The sequence below is a fragment of the Cupressus sempervirens genome, chromosome 5 (assembly GCF_028749045.1).
Source record: "Cupressus sempervirens isolate cs-2001-9-10 chromosome 5, ASM2874904v1, whole genome shotgun sequence".
In the NCBI taxonomy this organism is placed as follows: Eukaryota; Viridiplantae; Streptophyta; class Pinopsida; order Cupressales; family Cupressaceae; genus Cupressus; species Cupressus sempervirens.
Genome location: NC_143122.1, coordinates 716,743,207 through 716,761,922, shown reverse-complemented (window position 1 = coordinate 716,761,922; position 18,716 = coordinate 716,743,207). Strand labels below are relative to the sequence as shown.

Here is an 18,716-nt window from a genome sequence, read left to right as displayed (position 1 = left end):
CAAAACATTCCACATCGATTTGAGATGCATGCACTACGAGTGATCCAATATAAAATTGACCCGTTTAACTTACACTTGTTCGTCAAGAAGGTGGCCAGATAAAAAGCTTGCTAGTTTCAACTGTAAAGATGCAATACATTAATGATACTTAATATAATAGCCTGACAAGATAAAAATCGTAAATCAAAGTCCTCCAACAGTAAGTAAAACCTAAGACACATCACACTTTCACTAGTCAGGAAGTTGGCCAGATAAAAAGCTTGCTAGTTTCAAGTGTAAAGATGCAATACATGAAAATCCTAAATAAAAGTCCTCCCATAGTAAGTAAAACTATGACACAAAACACTTTCACTAATTGTACTGCAATAATACTTGGATTGCACTAGTTGTTATGCTTGTAGTTTACAGAGAGCATACTATAAGCAGCCAACGAAGATGCTATTCCACCCATAGTCATTGCAGTCGGATTGACCCGAATTTAGTTGAGTATGTATTTTACCCTGGCAAGCATCAGCATTGTAAAGAAGGGCTGTATTTTTTCCATCGTAAGAAAAATCATATCCACCGAATCTGGGTATGCTAGAGCACCCACAGCTAAACCTGGGACCCTCAGTACTACATTCAGAATCTGAGTACACTGTAAAAGTACTCCCTTCCCCACAATGCTTTAAAATCAGGAGACATGAAATCAATGCTCCCACAAATCTCACTACATTAATTTTCTCCATGAAGTTCAAATAATATGTAATCAAAATATCAAATGTTTTCGCGTAGGGACGTTTTAGTTGTGCCGTGTATATAGAGATCGGGAGTAGGTTTCATACAGTGACTCTTCTTTGCAACGTCGAGATAACAGATAAAATGAGTTTTCACATAGCTACAAGAGATGTGTCTAGTAATTATCGCTTCACTTTTCCGTGGCCTGCAACTAGTGTTTTTCACGTCGTGTTTTTTCTGACGTCTTGTTGTGCGAAACATTTTGTAAGAAACGATTTGAGGAGATTTTACTGTTGTTAATTTATGGGACGGCAAATCTAACAATTCAAAAATTTTCTTATGGAAATATCATTCTCTCTCGGGATTTATCGCTTCTTATTTATCTTTTATTTTGAAATTTGTTTTATTTCAGAATCATCTTGTAATAGAGAGAATTTAACCTATGAAGCCCACTTGCGCTAGTGAATGAACTTAACCAAATTAGACACTTAGAATGAATGTATTAGTTTAGAATTTCTCAGAAGCCTATGAAAGGTTGATTACTCCTAAGAAATATAGAAGAGGGTGTGAAAGAGAATTATGATAGAGTAATTATAAATGAATATAAATATTTTAAAATATTTCTAGTAGACATTTTATGACATTTAATTATAATTCTAATGAATAAATTTTACTTGCAATTTGGAACCATGCCAATATCTAAATTAACTACCTTAATACTTGATCATGTAATTATATATTTTTATGACTAGGAGGAAAAGGATATCATGAAGTGCCTAGAAAGAACAATAGCTAAGTGATCACTATTATGTAACCAATTCATTTATTTTTGATATCAATTATTTGAATTTGTCAAGGTGAAGGTGTTTAAGAGGAAATTTAGCAACACAAATCTTATAACAAGTTGAGGATGACTTATTCTCATGTGGAGAAATTAGGAATCATTTTTCCTTTAATGTTCGTATCTTTACAATCTTCTTCTTAAGTTCACTGGTCAACAAAATTAGTGACTACTAACCTCTTTTACGTTAATCCCCATGCTTCCTTAAATAGGTAACTTTGATCTTTTTTGACTTAAACACCATCATTGATCTTAGGTTTAGGTTAGATTCATCACATCCTTCAATTATTTTCTTTCCTCTTTTTTCTTCTAGAAACTTCTCAAAACTTCTCTTCAAATCCATGCCTAGAAATGCTCAAATATAGTTTCTCTTTCATTAAATGATACATATCATTAATCCTTGTCTTCAATAGGGTTTACATATTTCAAGAATTCAAACTATCTTGGCTAAGAATATTAATTCCTTCACAAAATAAAAAATACCGACACTAGGCCAAAACTATGTTCCTCGGTCTTAGTCATCACTACATAACTCAATCATCACTAAATTTCTTGCTCAAATTACACTATCTTCACTTGGTCTAACTTTTATGATACTCTATCTTTGCTGGTGCTTAGTCGACACTATATTTCCTTGGCTTCTACTATTTACTTTGTTGATACTAGTATGAATTAGCTAAAACTATAAGTTCCTTAATCTTCTACTTTGGAGATCAGTTTAGCCTATGTATTTGTTCTTCATTAATAATTTCTTCTAGGATTCAACTCAACTATCTTCTCCACTTAGTGTTATGATTAAACAACACATTATTTTATCAAAGTCCAACTAATCAAGTGCCCATTGTAATTCCACATAACTCAATCTTTCAACTAGGTTCTCTTATTGTCTTTTCTTCTCAAATCCTCTTCATCAATCATCTTGATATGACACTCTACTTAGGTAGGAACCATCTTAAAAGAAATTTTTGACATCAATGAAAACATAACAATTAACCAATTGTAGTTTCCAACAATTTCAAAAGATTTTAATTTAGTACAAGTAAGAATGATGCTAGATAAAAGTTGAGAGTTTAGACTTCATAGCTTAAAAATGGTAATGTTTGGAATTTCTTAAGTGATTTTTCTAAAATATTTTTTTTTGTCAATATAAAATCATCAAATGCTTTGAGTCGGGACACTAACAGTAGCTACCAAGGAAGATGTAGCAACCAAGTATTATCTAGCTATTGCATATTTAGCAAATCTGGTGGGATCAATCAAAAGAATTTTGCTAAGTAGGTTTATTTTTTAATGGTTCTTTAAAATTAGTTTGAACTGATAAGGAATCTCCTTAATTTTTATGAAGATGTTGTATTTGAATGTTTCAGTGATGTGCAAGAGGAAAATTATTTCTCCATCAAATCTCAATGATTAGGATCTATGAGATGAAAAAATCAATTAGTAAGAATGATTCATCCTTAACATGATTGTGTTGATCCTCTTATTCCTTCTCTCAATGATTATTATATTCTTTCTTAAAGTATGAAATGTGAGCATTATGATGTAGTCTTTTTAAATTATATTGGATAAATAGCGTAAGGAATGCACCTAAATAACAAGGGCCACATCAGCAAACCTCCATTACATATGGATGTACAAAAGTCAAGATCAATATGTTTTGACAAGTCCAAAATAGTATTATCTAATAATTAAAAGAATACATATACAAATATAACTAAAGAAGAAAAATTGACATGTTTTAAAGTTCACAAATAAAAATTTTACTTGACACAACAAATAACTAACCTACTATGCCTAAGAAACCATCTATCAATTACATGAAAACCATAAATATCCTAAACATGATGACCTTTCTAACAGAAGCTTCATAGTTTTCTTGAGAAACACAAATGAAAGAATCTTGTAGGATTGTTTTACCAACCTACCACAAAGCTATTAAGCTTCCCAAGAATCTTTCTTGAGATGAAAGATACCCATCCCATCATTATGGAAGTTTCGATAATAGAAACTAAGTGAAGTAATAGAATTGTGCTACATAATACATCCTTATATGAATTTGACTATTTTACTTAATAAATCTAACTTCCTAATGAATAAATATCACATAAAGAATGCTCATTGAAAATTTGTCTTATAAATCATATTTACAAGTGTCTTATTGTGATGATCCAAAAATGGTCTTCTAGACTATGAGCCCCCTTCTAGAAATTTTGCATAATTTATCTATTATTCATCTTTGATCAAAACAACAATTTATTATTTATTTGGTTTTATCCCATGGTTTGATGAACTTCTCTTAAGTCTTCTATTTAATTACAAGAACTTGTCCCTTTTTAATTTAAAAAAATCCCAAAATCCTCTTTAATTCTAAGTGCACACACGAAAATGTGTTTCTTTATTGTAAAAATAAAATGAAAGGTATTTTTGTATACACTTGAATAGACAATTTTTTTATACCAGAAAAATCTTTATTTTGAAAAGTAAAATTAATTTTCCTGGAAACATCGTTTTCCTCTTAAACATTCATTTAAAAGGAAGCTCTCTCCTATCTCTGTCATATCATAACATTCTAATGTTGTGTTGAAATATTGTGTTGTTATTTCAAGCTTGCTTACTCTTGAACATATTTGCACTCACTTTTCTTTACTTCCATTCTTATCTTAATTTTCCCATATGCATAGGTTAGCTCACCTAGACCAACATAGAGGTGGGGTTCTGGTAAAAAATAAAACAATTTACGGGTCCAACAAAATGAACCGTTACGAACATAAAGAATTGATAATGGACATTCATAATAAATTTTTATGTATGACGAACCTGCCTTTCCGACCTCTCTAACATTTCCTACGTTTTTGTGATTTTTTCTTCGTAAACTTCAATTTATTCGAATTGCAATTACGGAGACATATGTGCCGTCTGGTTTACAGTACTCTCTATTAAGGGCTTCTAGTTTATGCTTGAGAAGAGTAAAACTCATTAAACAAGCTATCGATGCCATTCCTTGTGTCCACGGGCCAACATACAACAGAAAAAAATAAAAAATTGCAGGCATAGAAGGGCGAAATAACCCATGCTAAGTATGGTTATTTGTATAATGGATAACTCATCAAATATTCACGTTACACACAAGAAGAGACGCTCTATATATTATCCACACATCCTCTACATATACATCACCCAAGAAATAGTTAGCTGTCGCTATTAACATTGTCTGTGGTCAGGGCCTGGTTGTAACGTCGAGGATGTCCTTTTCAGCAATTGTGGCTGTTCTGAGTACGGAGGACAGTCCATAGCTCTTTATAATGCCGATGCTTGTGCACCAGTTTTGCTTGGAATAGCTGTTGGAATTATAAATATCTCCACCTCATTCTGCATTGGAGTTGGTGTTCTATTCAGTGGTTATTGTTGACTAAGCAGATGTGTTGTGCACATTCTCTATTCTCCAGCCAAGGATTGATTAAAACAATAATTAGGTTGACACCACTCATAGTTTTAATCAATCATTGGCTGGAGAATAGGGAATGTGCACAACACATCTGCTTAGTCAACAATAACCATTGAATAGAACACCAGTTCAGTTGCAGCATGAGGTGAAGATATTTATTATTCCAACAATAGCATGGCACAAGAATTACTTAGCTATCCGTATTAACATTTCATCTCTACAACTTCATTGAATAGTAATGTAATGGAGAAGAATAATGCTTTGAAATACATAGAACTATTGTCTGTGATGCACTTGTTTTTAGAGTTTTGCGTGGGTTGTACATTTATTGTGTAGACACTTTCATCTTCATTGTTAAATTTGTATGGAATCTCTATTGTCCATTTCATTGTAACTGTTGATGTGTGTTTTATGAATCACCAAACAGTAGAACAAAATACCGAAATATATTATCCTCTCTTGAATAAAGTCTTGTGTATGCTAAGATTGCTAGAAGATCATACAATGACTTCAAGGTTCCTTTAATGCCAGGTCTTGACTGTGGATAAGATCAGTGGTTGATGTGATTTGCTGATGATCACAAGGGGCCTTATGTGTTTATTCAGATTCATTTCAAGCCATACTAGATGTGGGAGCTATCTTAGGGTTTTGCAATGGAGTACTTTTTTTGGAGTTTTCACAAAATATGCAGAAATTCAATAAGATAGGGTTCATAAATTCTATTCTAATCCTAAGGGTAGTGATAACAACAAATAGTACTCTAGTGGACAAATTTCTCAATTTATCGAATTTCGCTTTGCCAAGTTATACCACAACTAAGCGTGAACTAGTGCAATCTTCAAGAGTTATGCCAAAGATTTTCATATCACCGCATACGCCATCATGAAGAACAATTTATATGAATGATAGAAGTTAATCATATGCATGAAAGGGGTTCAGGCTAACTTTGCACAATGAGTTAGAATCACTAAAACGTCAAAAGTATGAACCAAAGGAATTCATCAATACACCATCATATTCTTCATTGCAATCACCACACATTAACTAGGCTACACTTAATCTAATTGAAGAAATTTAAGAGAACAAGCAAGCACTAAGACACGTCAAGTATTCACCAAACTCCAATGAAAACTTTATTATCTCAGTAACTCATAGCAACAATATCATAGAAATTCCCCTTTACAAATGAGAAATGAGGCCTTTATATAGGTCCTTGATTAAAATAGGTGGCCCGGATGATCACAATAACTGATGGCCAAGATTGTGCCACATTAGCCCTAATTATGGTTAGGGCAAAGGAAAGGAATCTACATTAATACAACAAGGAATCCACTACTATAGTGGGTAATAAATGCCCACTATGCATGTTCATTTAGGAAGAAGAGGGGTGCAATAAATATCCACCATGCATGTCCATTACTCAATAAATGCTCAATCATCCTTGAATAAATATTTCTTGATTCAATTCTCTGAATGTATAGAAGTTTGACTTGGAGACCTCAGCTCTTCATCAAAGATGATTGGATGCCATGAAATGATGATGGAGGCCATATAAGCTCGAGTCTTTTCCAACTACGTCATTTTAACTAAGATCCAACTTTGATTGGCTTTTCTGAAAATCTCTCTTCGAACATTCTCGTCTTCCATGTACTTGCTTGGAAATTTATCTCCCTAAAATGGATTGGAATCCCTTGCTGATGATTATGTTACTCTAGAATTTCTTCATATTGAACTTCCTTCACCATGTTCTTGGATTTTTGGATTTAAACTTTGATATTTGAACCTTGAATGTCTACGACCGGATCACTTAGTACTTTGATCTTGGTACTAGAATTTTTGATTTGAGCATCTTTCTTGAATTTTTAGAACTAGAGCTTTCTCCTCCTTTTTCTTCAAATGCTTTCAATTCATTGTTATGCCTTTTCTTACATTTTGAAGAATTCCCCCTTTTTTTTATCATCATCAATCATTTTTCTAGTTTTGGGTACACACTTGAAGAGGGTGAAATTCAAGATCTGGAGGAGAAATTTCCAGCACTTAATCATTTTTCATTTTTCCATGATGGAGAAATTTTCCAACACTTACCCATTTATTCTTCCATGAAGGAGGAATTGCCAACACTTAGCCATTTTTACTTTCATGAAGGAGAAAATTCCAACACTTAGCCATTTTGCTTCCATGGCTTCTAATTCTCTTGCTTGTAGAAATTTTGAGTGATCATAGATTTTTTCCATGATGGAAGAATTTCACAATAACCATGTTTCTCCAAGGCGGGATTTTTTGAGAGATCGTGGATTTTGTCCATGATGGAAGAATTTCGCAACAACCATTTTTCTCCAAGGCTAGATTTTTTGAGTGATCGTGGATTTTGTCCATGATGGAAGAATTCTGTGGCAATCATTTTTCTCCATGGTAGGATATTTTGAGAGATCATGGATTTTTTCCATGATGGAAGAATTCTGCAACAACCATTTTTCTCCAAGGCAGGATTTTTGAGTGATCTTGGATTTTGTCCATGATGGAAGAACTTTGCAACAACCATTATTTTCCATGGCAGGATATTTGAGTAATCTTGGATTTTGTCCACAATGGAAAAATTTCGTGACAACCATTTTTCCTATTATTTTCATGCCTTTCTACTTTTGAATATTTCATGGGTGATTCTAGACTTAACCATTTTTTTCTTGATTGACTATCATGCTTGCTCATTCTTTTGGATATAGACACATGTAACCTTTTTGCTCTTTATCAACCATAGCTCACTTGTTGTAGAAATATACCTACCAAAAATAGAAATTCTAAAAATAGTAAGTTGTCCCAAAGTCAAAATAAGGCCAATCTGAGAGGCAGCGACATTTACTAAAAATAGACTTTCTAAAATAGTAAGTCAAGACAATCAATTCTCAAACAAGAAAATAATTTCCATTCTCAGAGCCACATGGACAACCCTTTCCACATCTGGCCAATTTTACCAATTCTCATTTGAAAGAGAGAATTTTAGAAGATTGAGCCCAATACTACCAAGCACTAAAGCCAAAAGGACAAGACCAAGAGACAAAAGGAGGCCCCCCATTTGCAATGGGGTGATGGTAAGAAAAGCCCACAATAGTAACTATTTCATTATTTTATGGCTACTTCAGGTGAAAGGGGATACTTCATTATTTTCTGGTTGCTTCAGGTGAAAGGGGATGCTAGAAATCTAGAAAGAGGACTAATATTAGTTAATTTTTCAGAGAATCATTAGGAATTTTCATCCTTTCCAGGAAAGAATGTAACTGGGCTACATTAAAAAAATTCAAGACTAACATTCATTGTCCAAATTTCTTCTTATTTAGTGAGTACTTCTGTATGTTTTATTTCAAAATCTCTGCATTTGTTTCTTGACATCCTTTGTTGTGAAGGGAAATGAAGGCATCACTAAAAGTTGCCTAAAATTACTATACACATCTAAAATCTACTATTTTTTTTATTACGGTTTCCAATAAATAAAAAATAAGTACATACTATTATTTCATAAAAGTGAAAACATATATGGTTGATTTTTCATATTTCAAATATTGAAAGAAATGTAATAAACTTGCATTATGATGTATAGAATTAATATTTTAGAATTATAAAACTAGAAGAATGAGACAAACAAGAAATATAAATTTACATGGGAAAATTTATTGAACAAGTTACAATAAATTTTTAGGCTCTAAGATTTCACATGGAGATTTACATTTTGCTGTATTCTAGAAAATATTCTACAACTTAATTTGGTTTAATATACTCCTCTACTCTATGACATTGTAAATCAACAACAATATCAAAGTATGTGGAATTCAACATAAGACATAGGTCTGTATGGTCTCCAAAACAATTTATAACACATTAGAGATAAGTTCTATCATAATTTAAGAAACATGTTATCTCCATGACATCCATAATGGTCATCAGGCTTGACACAATACATTTATCACTTGACATCACCAGTTCAAAACATGATATCTTTTAAATAGTCATCAACTTCCTCAAAAAATAAGAAAAATATCATATCATAACCTACCATGTAAGACGTCACTTCACCAAGAAGTCCCACTAAGTGAATGACATCATAGAATAATTTAAAATAAGTCAATAAATTAAATAAATCAACATGTTGGGAGGAGACATCTTAATCCCAACATTCTTTCACTTCGTGAAGACTAGCCAAGAGTCTACAACATCAACTTCTAATGAGTCAAATTGATGAAAACACACCATCACAATTACAACTAAAACTTTAGATAATCATTACACATCCTCTTTTTCTCTATCCAAATTATAGTCCCAAATCACACAAGCATAAAATCTTTCTAATAAAAAAGGCTAGAAAGTATTGCCACCACTCCACTAAGCTCATGAGTTTAACAAAAGCATCAACAAGATCAACTTTAATTCTGAACACAACTATGATATAATCTACCACAAAGTAACATAAAACATTATCTAAAATAACAACCTAATATATTTCTCTAATATAGATTAAAAAAATCTCCATGTAACTCAAAATATTATCCACAACAAATGTTAAGCCATCTAATCAATCATACTTTGAAGGTATCCAACATCATTAAAATTATGCCACCAATATAAACAAGCTATAAACTCCAACCTCAAAATTCATGTACAAACCAATTAGTGAATAAAAATACAAGAAAGAACTCCCACTAATTGGTTATTGTAAAATAGAAAAGATCAAAAGAAAACCATGTCTGCTAATTAAAATAAATAGTAAGTATAATCATGTAGTTCCAAGGAATATCCACAAAAATATGCAAATCCTATAACAAAATCATTGCAAGAAATAGTTCTCTCTAAGCTAATATTTGAAATCTTGCATAGTTTCTACATCCACCAATAAAAATAATAATGGACCTACCATGTAATCACCACTCAAGAGAGTACAAGTAATAATATTTGAAAAGAAGAATCAATCACCATAACTCCATAAGATCTCAAAAAATAGTGCTAAGGTAATCTTAAGATCAAAGATGATAACCATGACAAAGGGAAAAAATTACAAAATATAAGCATGTAAGACATCATTCTATAAACATCTCAATATTTTAGTTGTGTCAAATATAATGACATTCATAACCCCAAGAGAAAAGCCACAAAAACGTCTAGAACTATTCAACCTCAAGAGAACAAATAAAATATAATGTCAAGTATCTACACAAATGTAAGATTCTCAAAGAAAATACAAACACTCATTCTCCATAAATTGGAGAATCAACCAGCTACTATCTCCTACTATCAATTGAAATGAAAATTCACCTCAAGGAGATGTTGATGCTATCTATCAATCATAATGAAACCTCAATAATAATTTGACCACAACTCAAGATAAATAAATATAAAAGACAAATATTTAAAAAAGATAGCAATTGAAATGGAAAATATGTTTTTGATTAAGGAAAATAGGTTTTGAAGGGTGCTTGAAACCCTTGATAGATCTTATAATTTTCAATAGCCCAAACTTAAAAATAACAAACCTTAGATGAAATAGGTCATCTAACAAAATGAGGCAACAAGGGTGGCCTCATAGATAACATAGTGCACTACTACCACCTAAATAGGTTTTAAATAGGATCCTAAGGCCCATGTTTACAAAAGAAGACATTTAATCTCGAACCATGTAAAACTACAAAATAACACGCCAAAGAGACCAGGATAACTAAAACAAAAGGGGACAAGCTCAAAAAAGACCAGATGAGTAGTTGGGAAAAAAATCTAAGCATCAAGGTTTACTTTTAGATCTCATCTTTTGAGAATGTAAAAACATATCAAATGATGGAAAAGAGGGCTTGACCTTTTTTTCATTCTACTTTTTCTCATCAATCCTCCTCCATCCTAGCGGCCTTCTATCAAGAAAAGTCATCCAAACCACAAGCATCTCCCAAATCCCTCTCAAGTAGGGAAGAAGTACCACCACCACATGAAAGAGTGGAAATAACTCCCCCCAGAGCCAGAGCCAGATGAGGAGCATCAAACAAATAAAAAATAACAACATTCAAAGAATGGACAAGAGTATTGACCACCACCATAGGGGAAACATTTAAATCATGAGGAGTAGCAAGAAAATATGCCTCTAAAGAATCCTGAGAAGATCAACCAACACCTCCCCAACAGAGGGAGCTTTCTAAACAGTGTACTAATCATCCAAAACCTCCTTCCACCAAGAAGGTGACTTTTTCAATCTAACCTTTCTAGAGGAGCATCACACTATGAGGTGGCTAGTCATATGGCATTTTAGACATCTGAATGGAATTCCCTCATAATCAACTAGCTAAATCCAAGAGCCATTGGGAGAGGCCTTGATTTAAATAATTTTGGAAGCCCCTTAGATATGTCTATCTCTACAAGAATGCAAGCATACATTGTTTGAAACACATTGGAAGATGCAGAGTCAACCAACAAAAAATCCCTTAGGGCCTCCCCAACAACCTCCAAGATTGAATCTAGCCATAAGTGAAGGCAAAGATTAGGAAACCTTACCCATAGAGGAAAAAATTAAAAATACGTTATATAAAAGAGGAGATTTTGTTTCCCATCTTATATTTTTTGTCTTTAAGTCAAAATGTCGGTGTTCTTAGAAAGAAAACAAGGAATCCCATCTTGGACAAGGCTCCTATTCCTCTCATTGCAAACTAAAGAAAAAAAATGTGTTAGACCTTTCCCATTCTAATGTGCATGTGATGGGTGACCCATCTAAGGATATTGGGAATAGAAACAACAATAGGATATGGAATAAAGTTGAAAAAGACATAAGTTTGTCCCCTTCTACTAAGAAAAAAAAAACTATTGTTGATGAAAATGAGATGGAAAAGGAGAAAGAGGATGTTAGAGTTGAGGATCTTTCTCATAATGGTAATATTGAAGCAAGTACTAGTAGTTTGAATATAGAGGAGGAAGAGGGGAGTGTGTAGTCTTTTGGTTATATAAAGAAGATGATTACTTCCCAAGTGTGTTGTAATCCCACTAACCATAATTTTTGGTCTCTCTCATCAACCTTAGGAGAAATACCTTCCTCGACTTGGAGTGGTGTAAATAATCATAAAGTTATTCAGAGAAGGAAGCTCATGTTTTATTTGACCATTTAATTTATCATGATGCCCCTGCTTCCTCCTAGAATTTTCCTATCGAGAAGAAGAAAAAAATTAGGAAGAAGAAGGAATAAGTATTTATGCCATCTAAGAAAAAATAAATGGGTAAGGTTGAGTAGTGTACTCTTCTCCTAAAGATCATTGATCTAGAAGAGCTAAATTTTTGACTCATCATAGGGGATTTGTAGGATAAAGAAAAACTAGCTTTAGGTGTCCTTCAAATTGCTAAAGGTGTTTCTTTATACTTGTTACTATGAAAATTAACACTATTGAAACCACTAATTATTAATCTCCTCCAATAAATGATTATTAAAGTGTCAAAAATAAATTCACAACTAATATGAAAAAATAACACAACTACAACTTCACCAATAAAATGTCAAAAGAAATTCACAATCACAAAGAAAACAATAATTTTGAAAAAATCATCCCTTGAAAAATACCTAAGGGAAAACATGCTCTATAGATGGAAAATAAATTAACTTAAAAAAATCAAGAGATACAAAATTCCTTCCCTCTGACCGGCATAATTTAGACAACCTCCTGATTTCTCATGCTGATATTCCTCACTGCTATCCCCAACACTATCAAACTACCCCTTCTAACACTGCAAGATTGTTTGTTATCACTACAAACTCATTTACTAACACTACAAATACTTCTACAACTTTTGTTCTCCAAATACCTCCCTTGAACCCCTTTTATACTACTAACCAAGAGGTTTCTAGGTGCTTCTTGATGAAAGACAATATAACCAAGAAGTTTCTAGTTGCTTCTTGATTAAAAAACAACCTAACCAATATGTTACTAGTTGCTTCTAGAAGGAGTCAATTAATTGACAAATATTTGTCTTAACTCTAACTCATTAGTTAGTAAAACACTTATTTCCTAACTAATCAAATATGGCCAAATAGTTGCCCAAGCTACCTAGACTAACAATCCTCTTAGCAAGGAAGTTTTTCTACATGACACCCAACTTATCTTTGAAGAAGATGAATTTCATCTTCCCCAATGGCTTTGCCAAAATGTCTGCTACGTACTCCTCCATAGGTATGTACTATAGCTGAACCACCCCTGTTGTACAAAATATGTGATGAAGTGATATTTGATGTCTATATGTTTAGACCTATCATGAATTACTAGATTCTTAGAAAACTTGATGAATATCTAATTATTGTAGTGTATCATAGTAGTCTCAACATTATGACCAAACAAGGCTACGAAAAACTATCAAAGACATATAGCTTCACATGTTGCCATGCTAGTTGCTATGTATTCTACTTTTATTAAACTCAAAGCCACAAACTTTTGCTTCCTACTAAACCAACATACAATTTCTGATCCCAAACTAAAACAATGCTCTTAAGTGCTCCTTTTGTCTATTGTACTTCATGCCTAATCTATGTCAATATAGCCTATCAATTTGATGCCTTCACTTTAAATATATATGATCTCATACTCAATTGTACCATGGAAATAACACAATACATGCTTGGTCATTGTCCAATGTACTATCTTTGGTTCAACCATGAACTGATTAAATGAGTTCACTGCAAATGTAATATATGGCCTACTATTGGTCAATTACATATGTGAACCAATCAATTGCCTATATAAAGTGGGATCTACATCCTTCTCTCAAGATATATCTACCTTCCTCCAATTCATGATCATGGGTGTATACATGGCTTTCCAATCCTCCATCATAAATCTCCTCAAGATTTGAATGAATTATTTCCCTTAACCAAGGAAAATATCTCCATCTATTTGTTGGACCTCCAAGCCAAGAAAGTAGTACATAAGTCACAAATCCTTCATCTCAAACTCTTTTGCAAGATCCCTATTGCAATCCTCTATCAACCCTAGTGCACCTTTAAGAAACAATTCATCCACATAAAGAAAAGGAATGAGAATCTCACCACCAACCACCAAGTAGTAGAGGTTAGCATCTACTTCACTCTTTAGAAAGCCCATTTCCTATAAGTATGTATCAATGCATTCATACCATGCTCTGGGAGCCTACTTGAAGATGTACAATACTCTCTTCAATCTACACATGTGGATCTCTTTACTATATGGTACAAAGCCTTATGGTTTCTCTATGTATATCTCCTACTTCAATTAACCATCAAGGAATGTTGTCTTGAGATCCAATAAAGAAAGTTGGTCCTTCCAGATGCAAAAATTTGAGGCACCATCTAATCTATCTTGATCTCTCAAACTAGCTAAAGCCATCTCAAGGGATTAAAGAAATAATAATTCTAAAGGGATCAACCCTTAATTTATTTCCTAGGCAAAAACTCTTCTACCCTCAACAATGATTTGATACGATGAGAAAATTAACACTATTGCAGCCATTGATTATTAATATCCTATCATAAATTATTATTAAAATGTAGAAAATAAATTCATGGCTAATATCCAAAAATAAAACAATTGCAACTTCACCAATAAAATAAGGAAATAAATTTACAATCACAAAGAAAGCAATATTGGACAAATCATCCCTAGAAAAACCCCTAAGTGAAAACTAGTTCTTGAGATGGAAAATATATTAACTTCAACGAATCAAGTGATATAATCTTCCTTTGCTCTCACTAGAAAAATTTAGACAACATCCTAATTTCTCCTGTTGATATTCCCCACTGCTATCACTGTGCCCTTACTAACATTGCAAGACTATTTTCTATCACTACAAACTCATTTTCTAACAATATAAATGCTTCTACAACTTATTGTTCTCCAAATTCCCCCCTTGACCCCCTTTTATGCTACTTAACCAAGAGGTTTCTAGTTGCTTCTTGATCAAAGAAACCTAACCAAGAAGTTTCTGGTTGCTTCTTGACTAAAACAACCTAACCAATAGGTTACTATTGCTTCTAGGAGTCAATTTAATAACAAATATGTGTCTTAACTCTAACCCATTATTTAGTAAAATAATTATTTGCTAATGAATCACATATGGATGAACATTTGTCCAAGCTACCTAAACTAACAATTGCAAGCCAAAGAATAGAATCTCTTCATGCTATTACAAGCATTAATTTGAATTATATATATTTAAATGCAAGGTTTCATGAATTTCATACTCACCTTTAGGATGGTATCGCTAATTTGAGGGTTGAATGTCTGGTGATAGTTATCTTGGATGTAGATATTGGTGCCTCCTCTAAGGAAGATGTTGGTTGTGAAGAGTGTATGCATGTAGCACCAATAGTAAGATGGATTTTTAGCCCCCTTAACATCTCATTGATATTAAGGATTGATGTGTGAAGAATGATAAGGCTTAAAGAAAAGTTGGCATCCTCTACTAAATAACTAGCCTGATCTTCTATGATTTTGTTTTCTTGCTAGTTTTTTGGTTTGGGTTCTAGTCATATATGTTCCTGGTATTTTTAATCATAGCATTGGAGTAGTTCAATCTTAGTGTTTTCTTGGGGATTTTTTTGAAAATATTAATGTAATTTTTATAATGAGTTTTGTATCCCCTAAAAACTTACTCTTTTGTCTTCATTCCAAAATAAAATATGAGTATAGGAAATATAGGACCACTTCTAAACCAACTCGACAAATATCACTAATAAATGCACCTTGAGAGAGATAACTGATCCAAAAGCTTCTATTGTTGGTTTCTAGGATCTCTAAAAATGTTCTAACAATTGCAATTACATTGATTGTGTTCCAAATGAAAATGAAGTTTTATAAATAAGAGAGGAGGAGACATGTCTAATGAAGAGACATGTCTCTATGGTTAATCATCACTAGTTAAGATATTAATATATTAGAAATATAAATAACTCTATCTATCGTATATTATTATATAATATATATAATAATATATAATATGATATATATTATATACTCTAATATATATGTATGTATGTATGTATGTATGTATATGTGTGTGTGTGTATATATATATGTATGTATATGTATATGTATGTATGTATGTATGTATGTATGTATGTATATATATGTATGTATGTATGTATGTATGTATGTATGTATGTATGTATGTATGTATGTATGTGTATATATATAATTATATATAATATACAATAATATGTATGTATTATATATAATAATATATATTATTCAACATGGATAAGTATATATAGGAAGTGATTATTTACCAATAAGAATAATGAATCAATCTAATTGAAGCTATAACTTTAACATCCATATCATAAATTATCTTCTCCATAGCCTCTATGAATTACAAATAACAAAGAGAAACACTCATGTATCTCTAGATCAATCACCAACTCCACTTTCTTTTCCATCACATTCACTCAAAATTATTTGACGTGTCCTGAAAAATATACCAATGACAAAAATTACATTTATCAAAGGATCAATTATCAATAAATTTATTTTTAAAATTTCTTTAAAAAAATTCCTTCAAACTCTCATCTCTATATGTTGTTCCTCTCTAAATTTAATTCAATAAGAAAAGATTATTGTAAGTGAATCTACTATTTTTATTTTTTATATTTTCTTTCTTTAAACAATTTGTTAAGTTGAGTTTATGTTGTGCCAATAATAATCAAATTTTAAAATTACACTTGAATTGTATGATTTATAATTTATATAATCAAATTCTTATTCACTCCTTATAAATATTCTATTACTTATTAAATTCAATTTTGTATTGATACACATCATCATATATGTGTCTAAACATATAGAAATATATATGTATACATATAGATATAAGTATTAAGTATTTGTGCAAATTCCTATTGCACTATGCTAGTACTATTGCATTCACTTCATTTAGTTTGAAACCAATCAACCAATGCCAATGAATTATTTTCTAATTAATTAAATGTTTAAAAATTTAATATATTAATTTATTGTTATATTGTGATATTTCAGTTAGGTAGCTTAATGATAATCGATTCATTTCATTTGATGATATTTGACCACTTTTATCCAAGACTTCCCCATATTAAATTTTATTAATTTTTCAACACGATCATAAATATATAGTTTTGGACATGATAGTATTTATAATTGAAAAAATATTTTATTTTTGTAATAAAAAATCAATATCATTAATTAAAAAACTCAACAACTATTATCAAATGGTTAAAAAATATAAATGTCATCAATATTAATAAATCCATAATATTTTTCATATTAATTTTCAACTACTCTATGCTAACAGAACTAAACTATTACTATCATATGTGACATCTCATTGACCTCACTTACAAAAAATTATAATTAATTAATTTTTCTTACTTATAAAAATAATATATCTAGCTATGTGCTAAAAATTAAGAATGAAGTTATAAGTGCAAAGATTAGGTGGTCCAAGATGAGAAATAAAATTTTAAAATTAAAAAAATTGAAATAAATGAATAAATAATTTTTTTTTTTCCATTTTATGTCATATACTATCATCCTAAGTAGCATGGATTTTTTAACTAATTTTAGCAATTACATCTAACTACAAAAAAATTAATGTTTAGTTATTAATTTTTATATAGAATTTTTTTGAATTAATATATAATATTATAATTCTAGCCTGTTAATGGGCTTGGTAGGGATAATCCTAATCCAAATAGGGAAAAGGTATGTTGGACACCACCAGAGGAACGGTGGGTTAAAATAAATTTTGACGAGGCAACGAGGGGTAATCAAGGAGTCTAGGGGTGTGGGTATGTAGTAAGAGATCTTATGGGAAACACTCTTGCCTTCAGTGACGAATGATTAAGCAATGTCATGAATAATGTGGCTGAGTTTGTTGCAAAAGAGGATCTAGTTTTGGGAGCTAAATTGGGCATTTGAAGAGTCCATCTTGAAGGAGACTCAGAGATCATCATTAATGGAATAAAGAAGGGGAAGTTGGAAGTATGGCAACTCAGAAAATACATTTAGAAGATCAGAGGATTGTTAATGGAATTTGAAGATTTTAGGTTTCCTGTACTTATTGAGAAGAAAATAGGGTGGTAGATAAGCTAGCCAACATGGGTGCAAATGCAACATTGTTGACACAGAATGAGATATTTGAAGACCTTAGACTTCTCATTTCAGATTAAAGAGAGGAATTATTTTGTGGCCAAATAAAAAGATAAAAATAATGTGACCTTTCTAATAATATGTGGATTGTAAATTTAATTATAACTCCAACCCCTGATGGCATTCATTAAATGGTATGCAGAGATCACAATATTCAGCGCATGTTAGTTGGTATTATCACTTTTAGGCACCCTAGCATATGCTTTCTTGTAGAGTGTTCAAAGAAAAGTAATTTAAGGAGGAAATATTAGGAAATTTATAGAGTATTCAACAAGGGAGATAGAAATGGTGGAAAATTTTGTATTGGGATTAGAGAGCTAGATGCAAACATATGATGGTAAGATTATAGTCTAGCAGTTGAACAAAATTTTCATGTTTGGAAACCCAGATTTCTTGGAGGGCATTCAACAGATGTACAGTGTTGACTACCTAGAAGATTATAGGAAGTGGCATTTGAATTTGAATGTGGCCTCACTTTTGTGGTGTTGGCATTGATGGTGAGTGGTTTGAGGGAAGAAATTTTCTAAGTTGTGGTAGCATGTATCGACCCATAGTG

At 31.8% G+C, this 18,716-nt stretch overlaps 1 protein-coding gene across 1 annotated transcript; it reads right to left on the bottom strand.

The window, feature by feature from the left end:
- Nucleotides 1-416: 416 nt before the first annotated feature.
- LOC149557998 (antimicrobial peptide 1-like) lies at nt 417-728 on the bottom strand. Its single transcript, XM_089830544.1, has one exon. The coding sequence runs from the start codon at nt 726-728 to the stop codon at nt 417-419; it is 312 nt and encodes a 103-aa protein (XP_089686670.1).
- Between the last annotated feature and the right edge of the window lie 17,988 nt (nt 729-18,716).

Bases quoted from the DNA above. Each gene is read 5' to 3' on its own strand.
- LOC149557998 (XM_089830544.1), bottom strand. From the start codon at position 728: ATGGAGAAAATTAATGTAGTGAGATTTGTGGGAGCATTGATTTCATGT.